Raw genomic sequence first — 17,313 nt, forward strand, 5'->3', positions numbered from 1 at the left:
TATAATATTTTAAAAGTAGTGTCTGAATGACACTTCTATAAGGGTATCGTGAACTTGACATCTTCTCTTAATGGTCTCCCTTATTTTCAAATGGTTTATAAGATAGAGATATAAAAGAGATTTTAAAAATAAGTTGAATGTAACAATCATTATATCATTATCAAAAATGTTACTGTCATGTGAGTTCATATATAAAATGACAATACTACCTTTATTGGGGGAAAAAATTATCATATCAAAAAAGTAAAAAAATAAAATTATAAATTATTTAATACATTCAAGTGTGTTAATAAGAAAATCCATATTTTAAAAGTCAACATAATGACGGGTTGCATTTTACCAATATTTTAAAAGTTAAAAAGGTAATGTAACATAAAGTGGGGATAACGCAATTGGTGAGCAACAAACTTGGTACGAGCTCTAAATCCAAAGTTCGACTCCCACTAGGCACACCTTGGGCCACTCACACGGGGCTATTTAGTGCACTTCACTGTTTTTAGTGAAAGTTGAATGATTCTCATTCAACCCCGGTATAACCCGATTCACGCGGTTGTGGAGTCAGTATGGGCCCACGGAACTAGTCAAGCCAAAGGCCTAGATACCCATCATTAGCAAAAAAGAAAAAAAAAGAAAAAAAAAGGTAATGTAACATAAAGTGGTGTGGCACTATGATACGAACCATAATGTATAAATTATGAAGTTAAAAAGCTTTGTATTTTTCTGATTTTATATTCAAGGAAAGGTTGGGTATGTCGCCAGTACATCCAGATCTGTGTTTATCTCTCTCTTCAATCTCTTAGAAAATACGCCCATATCCCTCCCATCCTAGCCCTCCCCTTTGTGCTATCTCTAGGAAAGTCGACGGCATACCTAACCTCCTCCCTTTATATTCTTTTATGGGAAGTGATTCCTGAGGGGAGTGCGATTCCTACGCATGCGTGATGGTCAATGGTAGTGCACAGGAAGCATCTACATAAGAGCCATGTTCCTTTCATGGGGAGCGGATCGGACATTCTACCCCCCACATGTCTGAGCTCAAAGGTCACACTCCCTCAAAGAAAACATTTTCCCTTCTTTTATATAATATATAGGGAAATGAATGCTCCCTAGTCACACAACCCTTATGCTAAGGTGGTGAAATGATATCCCTAACCTTGGAGGAGGTCCCTTGATTATTGTTTCGGAGCCCCTGAGTTGCTGCAATGCCTTGGAGTGAGAAGCTTTGACTCTTCGTTCTAGTTTGTCGGAAGGGATTGCTAGTGTAGTGAACTATATTATTGTTGAGGCTGATTGCCTGGAGCTGATTATCTATATCATTGAAGCTATGAATAAGGCTCCTCTCTCTATTCAATGCATTGTCAGAGATACTATCAACTTGGGAGATCGATTTTTAGATTGTAAGTTTTGTTTTATTCCAAGGGAGGCTAACTTTGTAGCCGACTCCCTTGCTCGGAATGCCTTGTCTAATCCATGTAGGACAAAATGGTTGCTTTCCACTCTGTGGTTGCAAGAGCCTGTAATCCTTCTTCTATGCGTTCTACATGTGACAATGAATAGATTGACCATTTACCAAAAAAAAAAAAAGATGCCTTTACCTTGTGAAACACAAGAAATCAACCCATGTTGATACGTATGTGCGACCCTATATTGGCCTTATGTTGGCACAGGGACTGCACAACTAGGGAGCATTCTTTTTCCCATAAAATATGTAATTGGAGAAAAAAATGCTCCATGATTGCACGGCCTAAACATAGAGGGGGAAAAATGATGGCCCCACTCTTGTTGATGCCCATGTACAACTACTTATTGGCCCCAACGTTAGTGCATGAGCCACACAACTAAGGAGCATTCTTTTCCCCCTTAATATATGTAATAGAGTAAACGAATGCTCTTGATTGTACTGCCCTACACCTAAACAAAGGGAGAAATGATGCATTTACCCTTGTTGATGCCTATGTGTGCCTCCCATACTAGCACAAGGACCACACAACTAGGTAGTATTCTTTTTTTTTTTCCCTATATTATATGTAATGAAGCAAAAGAATGCTCAATGATTGTGAGACCTTGCGCCCAAACTTAGAGGGGAAAATGATGCCCCCACACTTATTGATGCCCATGTGTGCCCCCTCATTGGCCCCAACGCTGGCACAATGGTTGCACAATTAAGGAGCATTCTTTTCCCTATAATACATGTAACGTAGCAAAAGATGTTTTCTGGTTATACGACCATGCATCTAGACACAAGGGGGCAAAATGATGCCCCCCACCCCAGTTGATGCCCATGTGTGCCCTTCATTGTCCCCCACACTACAAGGGTCTTATAACTATGGAGTGTTCTTTTTTTTATAATATATGTAATGGAGCAAAAGAATGATCCACGGTCCCGTGACCTTGCACCCAGACATAGAGGGGGAGAAATGACTTGCATGTGCATCCCCTAATTGGCCCCTGGACGAGCACAGGGGTTGTACAACCAGGGAGTGCTTTTTTTTCTTCTAATATATGTAATGAAGCAAAAGAATGTTCTCCAATCGCGCGATCTTGCACCCAGACATATGGGAAAATTATGCCCCACCCTTGATGCCCATGTGCGCTCCCTCATTGGCCCCCATATTGATGCAGGGCCGCATAACTAGGTAACTTTATTTTTCCTTTAATATATATAACAAGATAAAAGAATGCTCCTTGGTCATGTGGCCCTATGCCCAGAAATGACATCCCCTCCCCTTTGAAATACAAAACACCCTCCCTTTATTGATGCCCATGTATCTTCTTTATTGCCCCTCATGTTGGCTCAGGGGCTGCCTGACAAAGGAGAGTTCTATTCCCTTATTAAATTTATCAATGAGGGTTGGGCATGCCCAACCTTTTCCATATATATATATATATATGAGAAATAACCCTGTCAATCTGGTGTAGGCAACACTAGCGTGTGGGCCCAATGGGAGGGCATGCAAAAGTATCTTCAACGCATAGGGTGGGACAATGTAGTTTTTTCACACATATCTGTGTCTTGGCATTGCCTATATTGAAAAAAGAGCTCTTGAAAAGACATGATACAAACCCAAAAGAAAGAAAAATCATAAGATTGTTTTTTCACAAATATGAAAGACTAATAAAAGACATACAATTGACATACCTTTTGGAGAAATAGATCTTTTGCAGGAGATTATAGTAGATCACAATAGGATAAAGCCACAAAAAATTCAAGAAACTTATAAGCAATTAGGGTGCTCACCCTAGCTAGATAGGTATACCACAAGGTATTTTGATTTTCCTAAAGTCCTCTTGCAAGCGTGACCTTGAGATATTTATATTTTTAGGGTGGAGATGACCAACCATAAAGTCCAACCCCAACTGAGATGCTCGCCATCTAATGATCACATCCAGAATGCCCCTTGGGCTTACCTTGACAATTATTAAAATGTCCTCAAAAGAAAAAAAGGGAACAAAAATACAAATTGCCTATTTCATAAATTAAAATTGATTTTTGTAAAAAGAGAAAATATATAATATTTTTATATTAATAAATAAAAACATTTTTCCTGCAAAACAATTTTGATAACAAATCTTTTCAAATCGGTAGTTGTAGGTATGCATACACTTTTTTGATTTTCAAGTCATTGGAAATGGAACATTAGTCATTAAGATCAACACTCAACGTACACGAGGTCTTTCCATGGATAGACACCATAGACCATCAGGAGATTAGTCTTTATGTCTCCCATAGTCTGAGCAATTTTGACTTACCTCCTTCCAACCTATCATAGTATAACAATGCATATGTAAGCACATAATGCATCATGATAGGTGCGGTCAAGTCAAGAACTATAACGTGGCTCATTCAGATGATCATCCATAAACTAGTCCACTAATCTAATAGTTAGACCAAACAATAATGATATCATTTAATCAATTCCATAAGCTACAAAATAAAATAAAAATGTCCAATAATTATGTATAAAAATAACACAAATGTGTTGGGCAACACAATCCAACAGCCTATGCCCAATTGTCAAGGTTTTTCTTCTTATAAAAAATATATATACATATATATATATATATATATATATATATATATATATATATAAAAGACTTGTCTCGTTCTTACTCCTGTACATTTTTTTTTTTAAATCTTTTTTATATTGTCTTGACCAGGTTTTTTTTATTGGAACCAAGTTGAAGAACCTAGTTTTTCAACAATGATAACTCCAAAAGGTGGTTAAAACTATTTTGTAACCAAGCTTGGTTTCAACAAGAATAATTTTTTTTTTTTCTTTTAGCTTCCATTTGAAAGAACTATTTTTTTGTTAGGATCTTAAACAAATATCACACTCAGAATACAATGACAAACAACAACCAAAAAGAGTAAGACCTGACAGCTACTCGATGCCAAGGGGAGTTACAAAACGCTATTTTTTCACTTTATAAACTTTCGACTTTTCGTCATCGGTAAGGAAAGCAAAACAAACCTTCCAAAAAGAGCAAGGGCTTCGCTACCTGATCTATCAAAAAAAAAAAAAAAAACTAACTACCTCGATAACACCGCCCCAAACTCACGGAGGATCTGTCTTAGAGTCTCTCTCCACTTCATAATTTCAGGTTCATACATGGTTTTAGGTATCGATCTCGAATCAGATGTATCATTGATATCAATATCAATTAAGATCGATCACATCTGATGGATCTAGAATTAGGTATTGTATTGGTATGAATGCCAAAATTATACAAAAAAGAAAAATAATAATTGGAAGAAGGATAGGTATGCCGTCGATATCAAGTATGTTAGCGGATAGCACCAATAGAAACACATGATGGAGTATAATTCAAAAAGGATATGAGGATCATTTTCAAAAAAAGGAAGAGAGAGATAGACACAATGGGTGCTAGCATACATGATATCGGCGGCATACCCAACCTTTTCCCATAATAATTTTATGAAAATACAAGTAATATTGATTGATCTCAGCCATGGATTTAGGGGACGATAATGGTAAATGTATCGATTCGATATCGATTTGGATTTAGGGGACAATAGGTCTATTTTGCCTTTGCTTTTTTTAAAAAGTACAATTTTTTTTTTTATAATTGTTTTACCTATGAAAAGATACGAATAACTAATCCGAATCGATTAGGGATTAGGGATCGGTCTCAGTTGATACCAATCCAATACATTTGATACGGCCAATATGATACCATCATCCAACTCGAGATTGTATTAATAGCGGCTAAAATCGATACCAATACCGATATTGATATGCATAACTTATATATGCTTGAGTCTTGAGTCTCGGACTCTCCCGAATCCTGCGTCACCCATTGCCATTGGCAAGTGAAACTCGCCTTCAATTATTGTTTTTATCCCCAAAATGCCCCTCAACCGAATCCTTATCACCCACCCGTTCTTTTGGCTGACACCACGTATTCAAAATTTGTGACTCCTTGTATTGATTGTGGCGTTCTGGATTAGGTCAGTCCATGAATCGATCAGAATAGATAGGAATCGACCTGATTCAATTTCAATTCCGATTCTTTAAAGAGTGATTGCAGGGCAAATAAATACACGTCCTTGAATTTAGGGAAAAATGATTTTTTTCCAAAAATGACACAAAAGAGGGTAAAATAACCGCCCCACCCCAATGAAAAGGCGAAAATGCTCTCCTTTCGATGTTTCCACATGAGTATACATTGGCCCTACTAGGGCCATGCTCCCTGTCAGAGAACTCTTCTCTCCTTCAGTTAAAGGGAGAGTATTTTCTGTGGGGGGCATAGTTTGAGAACTTGGTATGGTGAATAGGATTGGTCACGATTGATATTGATCAGATCACTTTTGATTAGACAAAAATACCCTTGATTTTACGTTTAAAGCCACTTTTTGATCATTTTAACCTTTGTTTGTACTGATCAATGCCAATACCAATCCAATATGATCCCTCAAACTATGGTAGGGGAGGGGTGGAGCACAACATCTACCGGCGGCCCCCACATTTTGTCGTTTTCCTCAGGCTATATAGGCCATTTCACATGGAGGAGGAGAAAGAAAGATTGTGGTGGAGGTTGTGCTCCCTCACATAGAACATTATTCCTTAATTAATAAGGGCAAGAGAATGTTACTCACTTGCACGACCTCTATGTTAGTGTGTAGACAAATGGAAAGCCACACAAAGGCGTCTTGAACGCATGAGTTGCAAGGCAGTGTAGTCTTTTTATGCCCGCATGTGTCTAGGTGTAAACACAACAAGCGAGTACCTTCATTTTCCCTTTAAAATACCTCCTAAAGCTATACCATTCTTTTATTGTCATCATTAATAATTTTTTATAAGAAAAAACACTACCCTAATAATGTGTATCTATACCAAAACGTAACAGGTGAGAAAAAGATCATACTATCCTACGTTGAAGATACTCATGCATACCCTTCTATTAGCCATGAGTACTGGTATGTGCATACACTATCAAGTAGCAGTATCTAATCTAAATTTTTTTTTTAGGCAAATGTTTTTTTATCCACGGGAGACCTTGTGTTTAGACTCGTAGACGTGTACCAGCAATCAAGGACAAGGTGATGGTTGCATGCCTTATATCTGACGCTGGCGCTGTAGGGGGCCCCTCATGAGTCATGATTGAAATTTTTTATTTTTTTTAAGTGTCATCACTTAATAATCATTAATATAAAGGAAAAAAGTTCAAATCTGCTTTTACCAGGAAGAAAGAAAGGCCGGAAAGTTCAAATCTGGGTGCTGACCTTCTGCGTCTGTTCTAGGAAGATAATTTAAATAGTCAAAATGCTTAACGTAATTCGAAACCCATAGGAAAGGCAACTCCATCAGCCATGATATGGTTCTTCATCATGCTGACCTGGACATTGATCTGGAATCTCAGTTTTTAAGACCCATCCCACAAGTTAAATGATCCAAATGACACGAGCATGCTGAAGTGGAAATTTAACGGTAGTGTACTGAAGCAGTGAATTCCGTTTCCCAAGACTATCGCTGTCTATCAAATATCAATTATCAATAATTCATTTCTCCGTTTTATGTATCGGTATCGGTATCGGCATTGGCATCGGTCTCTCTATCTCTAGAGACTAGAGAGTTGAGAGTCTAATGCCGGCTTGACCTTCTCTCACCCACCAACAGCTTCAATTTGAATCGATAAGATGGTCAAAGCCCGAACCAAGCTACAACCACACCATAGAAGACGAAAGCTAAAGCGAAGACGAAGTACGTTTCGTGTTTATATTAACTGATGAACGAAACCAGTTTACTACGACTTTGCCATAGGTTGATTCCGAAGCTAAGCTTCCTCTTCTTCCTCAATTTGATCTTCCCACTGACATTCCTTTCCTCTCTCCCAATTCTCTTCTCTCTGTGAAATTTAATCCTTCTTCTCACCGTTTCTTGGGTTTCAAGTTGCGCTTCCAGATCTAACTGGTACCATGGTAACTATTTACTTCTTCGTTTTCTTCATCTTCTTCTCTTCTGGTTTTGATGATTCTGCTATGATTCTCAGGTCATTGTTTGGTTTTGTTCTTAGTTTTGTAGGTACTGATGAGTTAATATTTGTAATTTTGTAGGTCTGTCGACAAAGAAGATAGTTATCATTTGTGGTGATTTTTAAAGCCTAATTAAATTGCGATGAACCTGTCCTGCTTCGGTGTATTCAAATCCAAATCGAAATCAAGTAAAGAGAAGAATGTGAAATCTTCAGAGACAGAAGGTAAGAAACCCAATTATCTTTGTATTGTTTAACTTTATTCAAATTCAATTGCCTGGTGCTCCAAAACGTATACCTAGAAAACACCCTGGACTGGTGCATGTATTAGACAACTCCCATTCATTTTTAATTCATTTTCAGAAATTTTTTCAATACAAACACTCTTGTGTTCAGATTGAACTTCGATGTGCTTCAGGAGAGTCCTCCACTCGATCATTAGGGTCATACTGGAGATTTGGTTATCACCTATCTATGTAGTTTATGCAATAGGCTGTAAGTCACATCTTTGAATTTTCAATGGTAACTGGTATAGAGAGTGTTTATTTGGATCAAAAGCACTGAGAATTCCAAAATGGTTCCTTGTCCTTTCAATCAGTAAAGCTTCTTGGCCTACTCCGGATGCTGCCTTTTTCTTGGTTCCTTTAATCCGTACCTACATGACTGCACGCTATTTTCCTCTCTCTCTCTCTCTGTGGGGATGGGGAGGGGGAGGGGTTTGTGTGTCTGTATAATTAGACTTGGATTTTTCTAATGTTAAATGATATGAAAAAATCATAATTATATTTATACTTTAATTTTAAATTAGCAGAAATACTTTAAGGCAAAGTTTTGTTATAAATATGTGGTGTTTTTCAATTTTGGCGCCAAAGGCCGTCGCATCCCTGTGCTTTTGGTGCTTAAATTTTGTGACATGATTTGCATGCATTGTATAATCATAGGTTGATATTTTTTCCTAACCAACATTGCCACATGTCAAAATAATGCTTTCCAAATTATTTTCTATAAGTCAATTATGTTTGAAGAAAAACTGACCATAGAAAAAAACAAGGGGATAAGTCTCATAACACATTACATGTCATACAGTTGATTTAGGCCATTGAATTTGACATGTGGAATACCAGTGAATTACATATCTATATGATGGTTGGAAGGACCAACAGGCACTTCGAAATGGAAGAAGTAACTGGTGGTTCCAGAAACCAAAGAACACTGTTGGTGCTGGGAACATTTCTCGTACAGATATTTATTTGTTTACTTTACAAGCATCTAGAAAGTTTTCTGAAAACATATTTCCTTACCAATGATTAAAAGTGTAGGTTGTTAAGTTTTTTTTTCCTAATTTTAAATTATATAATCTTAGTTTTAAACTGATTTAGTATCCTTAGCTGTAGAGTATGTGGGAAGAAGGTATCGAACTCAAGCTTCCAGGAAGAGCTGTTAGTTGCAGACATGGCTGAACAGGGTAATTAAAGTCCAGAACTTAGATCCTCATCAAAATTGGTCTTTCTGTCCAATGAGCACAGTTGGTGTTATTTGCCTGCTCTCCCATTCCAAATGAGCTTCAAAGTGTAGAAGCCCTGATTGAATAACTTATAACAACTCCAGGTCTAACTATGTGTCCTACCACTTCTGAAGATCAGATTCTGCTTTTGCTTCTGTTTCAATATTTCCTTAGTATTATAGGATTTTCAGTGTGTTGTTAAGTGTTCTTCAAATCCCAACTAGCTTCTTTCATTTAAGTTGTATTTAGAGCAAGAATTGAAGAATTTCAGGTATATAGCGTTTCCCATGAATTAGTTATCCATATTTTTGTGGATTTTTTACTTCTTTATTTAGGAGTTTATGTTCTTAAAAAATTTGATGGACCAGTAAACGTTGTATATTATTTTCTAAAGTAAAAGGAAGACATGAAGGACAAAAATAAAATCTGAATTGGAAATTCATAAAAAATACATTGCAAAAAAAATTCTGAGTACTTCCTACTTTATAGTAATAAATACACAAATCAGTTTAGCTGCTGACATGTTTGGATGTTGTTTTATGTTTTTTTGCTTATGTAGAGATTGCTCCCGACAATGTACGGTTGTTCTCCCATCATTCATTGAGATCTGCAACAGGAAACTTCCACCAATCAAATCGAGTCGGTGCAGGCGGTTTTGGTGTTGTCTATAGGGTAAGATTTTGCTACTTCTCTTTTTCCATAATTTCATTATTACATAATCATCTTTCTGTACTAAATTAAACTGCCCCATGAATGTCTGGTATCTCTAAGGGGCAGGTGTTTGTGGGTGTGGGCTCAGGGACATCAAACTTTCTTCAAAGCATCTGTTTTTGAAGCTACCCAATTTTGTGCATGTTGATTGCAGGGTGTTTTACCAAACGGTACTGAGGTTGCAATTAAGTCTCTGTCTGCAGAATCTAAACAAGGAAATCGTGAGTTCTTGACTGAGATTGAGATGATATCAAATGTTAGACATCCGAACCTTGTTCAACTCATTGGGTGTTGCATTGAAGGAAGTAATCGTATGCTGATCTACGAGTATCTGGAGAACAACAGCCTTGCAAGTGCTTTACTCGGTAATTAGCAGATACAGGCATATCATCTAAAAACGACTTCTGTAATACCTCTTTCAAGAAGCAACTTGTCTTGTTCTTGAACTGTGACTTAACTCCTGTAATTTTCTAATTGTAGCAAGCAACAAATTAAGATGATATTTTAGGCCTATAATCCTGCCATCCTAACTTGCATGACAATTACGGCCTTTGCTAATGTGACTCAGGCAAGTGGCAGTACCAAGGAGAATGCAACGTCCTACAACATAATGTTCCTGTCCTATCAGTAGAACTGAAATAATGTTCAAGCTGTTCAGTCACTGAGTTGACTCATCCAAAACATGTTTCTCTATTTAGCAAGTGGATTCAAATGAATTTCCAGACTAACTTCTATTTGGCATCTTCCATTTCAGGTCCAAATAATAAAAGGAGCACTCTAGACTGGCCTAAAAGAGCTGCCATATGCATGGGTACAGCTCATGGTCTTGCATTTCTTCATGAGGAAGCTAAACCGCATATTGTCCACCGAGATATCAAGGCCAGTAATATACTTCTTGACAGAGAGTTGTGTCCTAAAATTGGAGACTTTGGGTTGGCTAAACTTTTCCCAGACAATGTCACTCATCTTAGTACCAAAGTTGCCGGAACAATGTAAGCATCCTTTGTTTAAACTGCATTGCTTTCTCTCTTTGATATCCGGTCTGAGCTATTTACCGGTAATTTGTATTAGAATCTGGTTTAAGGTGGGTTCCCTTGGATCTAGGCCCTGTTCACTCTCCATTGTATATGATTCTGCTAAACTGATTATTAATCATTCATTTATAAGCCATGGGCTGATCTAGATGATCATCTGGTATTCTGGGCAGTTTAACTGGGGGTACTTTAACATGCAAGGTATGAAGAAACCATGATTTGATTGATATTGTTCAGCTAGACCACCTCCACCAAGAAAATTTAATCAAATTCACATTCTCTACCATGCAATTTATTGCATTCTTATGCAGTGGAAGCAAAACTAAGATGAGGTCCCATAAAAAATATTGAAAATCTCAATCATCATTACTAGTTTCAAGTTTGTAGCAAGAGTAGGGCATAAGATGGAGTGACCAGACCTGTGATCTTCTCGAACTCATGCCAATCTTATGTAATTTGGATCTTAAGCTAGATCCATTTTTTTCCTAATCCAGATCAGAAATGGGTTAAGCATTTGTAGTTGTAACTTGTAACCAGTTCTGGACCCAGACCTTGGTCCTGGGGTTGAGGGTCTATGCATGTGGGGTATATGAATGAACTAAGGTAATGGTTTCCTGGCCGGCCTGTCTAGGGAATCTTGTTTTTCAAAAAATGCTTGGAATGTCATAAAGCCTTTTCCCTTGAGCTAAAGGTCTGGTCCATGTTTGGGGCCATTGGGACATTGAGTCAGAATGGTTTCACCCTTTCATTGTCTGAAATAGAATTTAGCAATTGAGTTGAAATGAGTCACTGAGTTGCTCATCCAAGACACGTTAGATATTGATATATTGCTGTTGATGAAAATTTGTCCTTTTTTGTCGAAGATGTGCACTAAATTCTGATGGTAAACCAAAATGAAACCATTTCACTGGTGGCAGCCGAATTTGGCCCAAGTTTTTTATATGTTTGATGGTAATCTAAATCTCATTTGCATTCCATTTGCATGACTTTCTACATTAGCAGAATGCAGAGGATGTCATGATAATTATTTGTTAATATACATGCATGAAACATCTGGTTCAACCAGAAAATTGTGACTGATTAAATATAGGTTAATCCTAGAAGTTGAATATTAGAAAAGCCCCAAGCCGTTGATTAGTTTAGTTTCTACTGTATGAAAAAAATTAGTCTTGCTACTTGCATCCGCGGAGCAGCCGTTGCTTTCTCAAATATGATTTTCTTGCATGTAAAATACGCTGTAGTCTTGTAATTCAATTACAATGAATTGGCAATATTTTTGCCCGAGCAATAGAGGATTTAATGCTTTGCAGCATCCTGCACTGACCTTTGACAGATTTTTGGTTTGTTTTTGCAGGGGTTACTTGGCTCCAGAGTATGCTTTGTTGGGACAGCTGACGAGAAAGGCTGATATCTACAGTTTTGGAGTGCTTATACTTGAAATAATAAGTGGCAGAAGTAATACAAAGGCAGCATTTGGCGAGGATCTGATGCTTCTTGTGGAATGGGTAGCTCTTCTACCACTCATTATAATAGTGCAGTCATTTGATGCACTAAAGCTTCAGTTTTCTTTACCTTCCAAAAGGAAAAAGGAAACTATTTTCCTATTTCTGCTCGTCTTCCTAAGAAATGATCAAATTGTTACAGGATCTTGTATTTTGGTACAACTGTTGCAAACAAAAAAGACAACAGCAGCCTCATAGTGAAATCCAAATGGCTGGCCGACTTTAGCAGTCCAGTGAAAATGCATATGTAAATTAGTTGAAAAAGTCAAATAATTTATAATTGCTCAAAAAATTATAACTGGGTAGGTGCAATAGAGAATTGCTTCTAGAGTGTTATGTAACGAATGCATCTCACTAAAAGAAAATTTCTATAGCATAGTTATAAGACGGGAAATATTGTATGGAGTTGAATGCTAGGCGACAAAAGAAAATAACACATTGGTGTATCAGAAAATGGGAAAGTTTAGATGGATGGGTAAAACTAGAAAATATAAAATAAGAATGAAAAAAATTCAAGTTGATTTAGGAGTGGCTTTGATAGGAGGCTGGTTGAGATGTCTAATGTGGTATGGGCTAGGCCATTGAATGTACTTCGAAGGAAGAGCAGTATGATGCAAACTAGAGGGGTTAAAAGACCAAGGGATGGACCAAAAATTGTTGGAAAGGAGTGATGATAAAAGATATGAATGGCTTTGAGTTGGAAGCAAACATGGATATAGACAAGGTTGATCAGTGAAGCAAGATCCATTTAGCCTGACCTTGTTCAGTTGGAAAAAGGCTCAGTTGATGAAGGAGATCATAGGATTTTGTGATTCACATTTTTTTTTTTCCAACTGAACCTCGGGGTAACAGAAGGATTGCTCCATTGCGACCTAGTGGTCACGGGTTCAAGTCTGGAAACAGCCTCTTCGTGAAGCGGGGGTAAGGCTGCATACATTATGACCCTCCCCAGATCCCGCAATGGCGGGATCCTCGTGCACTGGGTATGCCCTTTTTTTTATATGTACTTTATGATTTTCATGTATCAGACATTTTTAGATGCTTCAACTTGGATAAATTTATCTTACTTCTCTTATTTTCACTCCATTATATACCCTAAGCATATAAAACTAGCATGTGCTCAGCCTATTCTAAGTTCATACTTACAATATTGCTCCTCTGCATGTACAATTTATTTAGTTATTTGGCTGAGTTTGTGAGTTAAACTATTTGACAAATAATTCATCATAAAAGCTTGAAACAAACTATATGACATGTATTGTTGCATATTTGGGTTTATTGTGGTAAGTGTCTTGATTTTTATATCCATGTTTAAAGATCAAATGCATGTGTCCATGTCTTTGTGCATGTTCCAGTTGTAAATCCATTCCATTTTGTTGGCAGCATTTATATTCTGCTTGAAGAGCTCTATGTTATCCTGACCAGTTAAAATCTGAATACTGAATTGTCCCCCTGTATGTGAGAGAGATTAAACTTGTTTATGCTGATTAAATCTATGGATGATGTTACAGACATGGAAACTGAAAGAGGAAGATAGGCTATTGGAAATAGTTGATCCAGAATTAATCGAGTTCCCGGAGGAAGAGGTGGTCCGCTTTATTAAGGTAGCACTGTTTTGTACCCAGGCTGCATCTTCCCAGAGGCCCTCCATGACACAGGTGGTGGAGATGCTCTCCAAAGAGATGAACCTCAATGTCAACTCATTGATTCAGCCAGGTGTATATAAGGATCAAATTTCTCAATCCTCAGGTGGTAGTAGTTCACTGGAGACTAATCAGGCACAGAAGGGTAAATCAATAAATCCTTTCACCCATTTAGGCAACTCTCTTTCCATTTCAACGATGGAACCAAGGTGAGAGTGTAGTTTTTTGTAGCTCTTCAATTTTTTCCTGTTTGGTTTCCCACGACCAAGCTTTTTGGATTGTGTAAGGTTTTGATGGTACAATGCAGGAAGGGAGAGGAAAAGGAGTATTACCTGTAAATAATTGATGTTATCCTGGGTGCTGATTATTGGCATGTGATGTCAAATACCCATACAATTTTGCCCTTGAGATCAACAGCCATGAGGGCGTGTGAGATTTGTTAAGAGGATTAAAATGTGTAATTTTTGTGTGAACTTTGAGATTGACATGCAAGTACTGGTATGGGGCCTCTAGGATGGTTAAAATGTGTAGTTTTTTCACATGTTTTATCATGTAATTAAATAATTTGGAATTGAGGGCAAAAGCCCCATTCACTTCCCTTTACATAGCGTCTCATTCATTGTAGCTGATTTAGAATGAGACGCTATGTCAAGACCTAGATATAGATCTTCATGTTGCTACAAAGATTAACTGTGGATGGCAATGCAGGTGGGTTTTTTTTTTCTTTTTTTCTTTCTATGCTGTACGTCCGAGGTATGCCTTGACGTCTAATTTTGTACCTTATTTACTTCTTTTGATCATCGCTTACCTTTAGTGGGAAAACTACAAAAGGAAACCAAGTCATTTGAGGAAACAGTATCGTCCCCCTCTGCTGCAACAAGAAGTGACCAATGATTTTCTTATTTGGAGGCAAAGAAAAGAAAATAGTAAGAAAGACACAGTAAACAATGATTTTTTATGCGTCTCACTCTAAAATTCAAAATTTTTTGAATTTTTTTTTCTTGGTTTCCAAACATAGCCTTAATGATTTTGATGCCTTTGGCTACATTTCGAAGGTTTTCTTGGAGTTATCTCATTGGATTGCAGATTAATGGTGCTTCTATCCTCCTAACAGCATAGGGTTGTTAGAAACCCAGATTTAAAGGAAATTTAATAATTTGACCAAAACTTTATCTGATGGGGGCAAAAATTACAACCTTGTTCAAAAGGTAGAAAAGGTCTGCAAAGTTTAATTCAGTTCTGACGGATAGATCTAGATTTATGGACCAATCCTACTGTCACTAGGAAAGCCGAAAAACTGCACTGGAGCATAGTCCCTACTGGTGGTTGGAAGTCGATTTGTTACTCCAAAAAGTTGGGTGGTTTAAATCTAGAGCTCTCTACTCCAATGAATGAAGCTCTTGCTTGTAAGAAAGCGTGGGAAATTATTCATCCATGCAATTCTCTACGGAGTAGTATGATGAAAATAAATACTTCTGTACTATTGATTTCTTGCACTCTACATATCCTGCTAATGCATCTTGGGGATGGAGGTCTATTTATAAAGCTAAGTCTCTTCTTTTTAGAAGTCCTTTCATACGTGTTGAAAATGGTCGATCTATCAATCCTTGGACAGATCCATGGATACCTGGGATTTGTCAAGCAAGTTCTCCATTTCCTCTCCCAAGAGATGCTCTTACTTTGGTCATTGATCTTATAGATGGTGATTCACATATGTGGAAGGAAATTTTGATTCAATATTGGTGGCCCCCTGCTGTGGCAGAAGCTATTTTATCAATTCCATTACCATTATTTCTTATTGAAGATGAATTTATATGGCTCTGACAAGTAATGGATGTTTTTCGGTTTCCTCTGCCTACAGACTTGCTTGATTGGATCATGACTCCTTTTGCAATCTAATTTGGCAGAAGATTTGGCACCTTAAGACTGCCCCAAAGGTTCGTTTTCATCTTTGGTAATTGATGCTTGATAGAATCCCTCATGCATGTTTATTTCATCGTTGGGGCATTCAGAAAGATGATCTTTGTCCTCTATGTAGCTCTGATTAAATTATATCTTCTGATCACTTATTTCGCCATTGCCCTCTTGCTTGAGCTTTGTGGTTGGTTGTGGGTTTTCATCCTCCAGCTCAGGTTGGTTTCTCTATTCAAGACTGGATATCTTTTGGGTTTGTCTTTCATGAACTCTTCTAAAGATAAGCAGGATAGTTTGATGGCTAGTGTTTTATGGCATATTTGGTTAGCATATTTAGAGGCTTCTTTTCAAAAGTTCATTCCCGATGCTTCTTCTCTAGTTAGAAGAATTGATACATATGCTTAGTCTTACAAGTTCAGAAGCCAACATTCAAATCGATCTCTATCATTCACATATTTTGGCATCCTCCCCATTGAATTACATAAAGGTTAATGTTGATGGTTCATGTCTCGATTGTCCAGGTCTAGTTGGAATTAGTGGCATGTTTCGGGACTATAATGGCCGTTTTCTGTTTTGTTTTTTATAATACATTGGTCATTCTCACTTCTATGTGGCGGAGGCTATGGCTATTAGACAAGACCTTGTTATTGGTTCTTCAAAGCACCTAACTCATTTGATCATTGAGAGTGATAATTTGGGGATTAATAATATGTTGAAGTCTTAATCTGTGCATATTCTGTGGAAGATAGCCTCTATTATTAAAGACTGCCATCCTCTTTGCTCTAGATTCGATTCAATGATATTCATTCACTCACACCATGAGACACGGAAATATAGTTGCTGATCAGTTAGCTTCCTTTGGTTCTCGAAACCGTCTTTTTGTTATTTGGGATAGTGCCCCTCCTCATACTTTATTTCACTCTTTGTATATGGAATCTTGTGGAATCTCTTTCCCCCATTCTGTTTTCGTTTTTAATTTATTATAACCTTTTTTCTTACAAAAAAAAAAAAAGAGGAAAAAAAAAAAAGATAGTAAAAACTTTATGGATTTCAAAGTTTAATACACCACAGCTTGTGTTTTAGAAAAATTATAACTATAATAAGAAAGAAAGAATGTTACACGATAGCGTGTATATGCTTCCATACGCAGCACGGGTATGAACAGATTGCGTTGCCCCACATTGAAGATACTTGTGCATGCCCTCCAATTGGCCGTGGGTGTTGGTTTGTACATATCCGGTAGCATCCTTTCTCCCCTTTGTTAATTATTGAAATTAATTGGGGGTGCAAACCCTTGCATATTGTTGAACCTGTATTGTTGTCAACATAGTGGGTAGCATGGACAGTCTATATAGATACATAAGATAAGTATTGATGTGTAAGGTCAGCGTACTAATGTGGCAGAGCTTCAAATGTTGTACAGAGTTTGTAGAGTGATGTGGCAATGGTCACAAATGTGCTGGTAATGATCTTGCAGAGCCAAAAGCTTCAAACATTGTAGTGGCAATGTT

The 17,313-nt window shown here is 37.4% G+C and overlaps 1 protein-coding gene across 3 annotated transcripts; it reads left to right on the top strand.

The window, feature by feature from the left end:
- Window positions 1-7,113: 7,113 nt before the first annotated feature.
- On the top strand, window positions 7,114-14,452 carry LOC122057342 (putative serine/threonine-protein kinase). 3 transcript variants are annotated; one of them, XM_042619397.1, is made up of 8 exons: window positions 7,114-7,441; window positions 7,577-7,719; window positions 9,558-9,670; window positions 9,864-10,074; window positions 10,464-10,701; window positions 12,098-12,248; window positions 13,757-14,097; window positions 14,196-14,452. In XM_042619397.1, the coding sequence occupies exons 2-8, from the start codon at window positions 7,638-7,640 to the stop codon at window positions 14,224-14,226; spliced, it is 1,167 nt and encodes a 388-aa protein (XP_042475331.1). In that variant the 5' UTR covers window positions 7,114-7,441; window positions 7,577-7,637; the 3' UTR covers window positions 14,227-14,452. The 3 variants fall into 3 exon arrangements, with proteins under 3 accessions (XP_042475331.1, XP_042475332.1, XP_042475334.1); XM_042619398.1 differs by lacking the exon at window positions 7,114-7,441 and adding an exon at window positions 8,889-8,959 and having other exon boundaries at window positions 7,586-7,719; XM_042619400.1 differs by lacking the exon at window positions 7,114-7,441 and adding an exon at window positions 8,883-8,959 and having other exon boundaries at window positions 7,589-7,719.
- Window positions 14,453-17,313: the final 2,861 nt, after the last annotated feature.

Source organism: Macadamia integrifolia, chromosome 12, assembly GCF_013358625.1.
Source record: "Macadamia integrifolia cultivar HAES 741 chromosome 12, SCU_Mint_v3, whole genome shotgun sequence".
Taxonomy (NCBI): domain Eukaryota; kingdom Viridiplantae; phylum Streptophyta; class Magnoliopsida; order Proteales; family Proteaceae; genus Macadamia; species Macadamia integrifolia.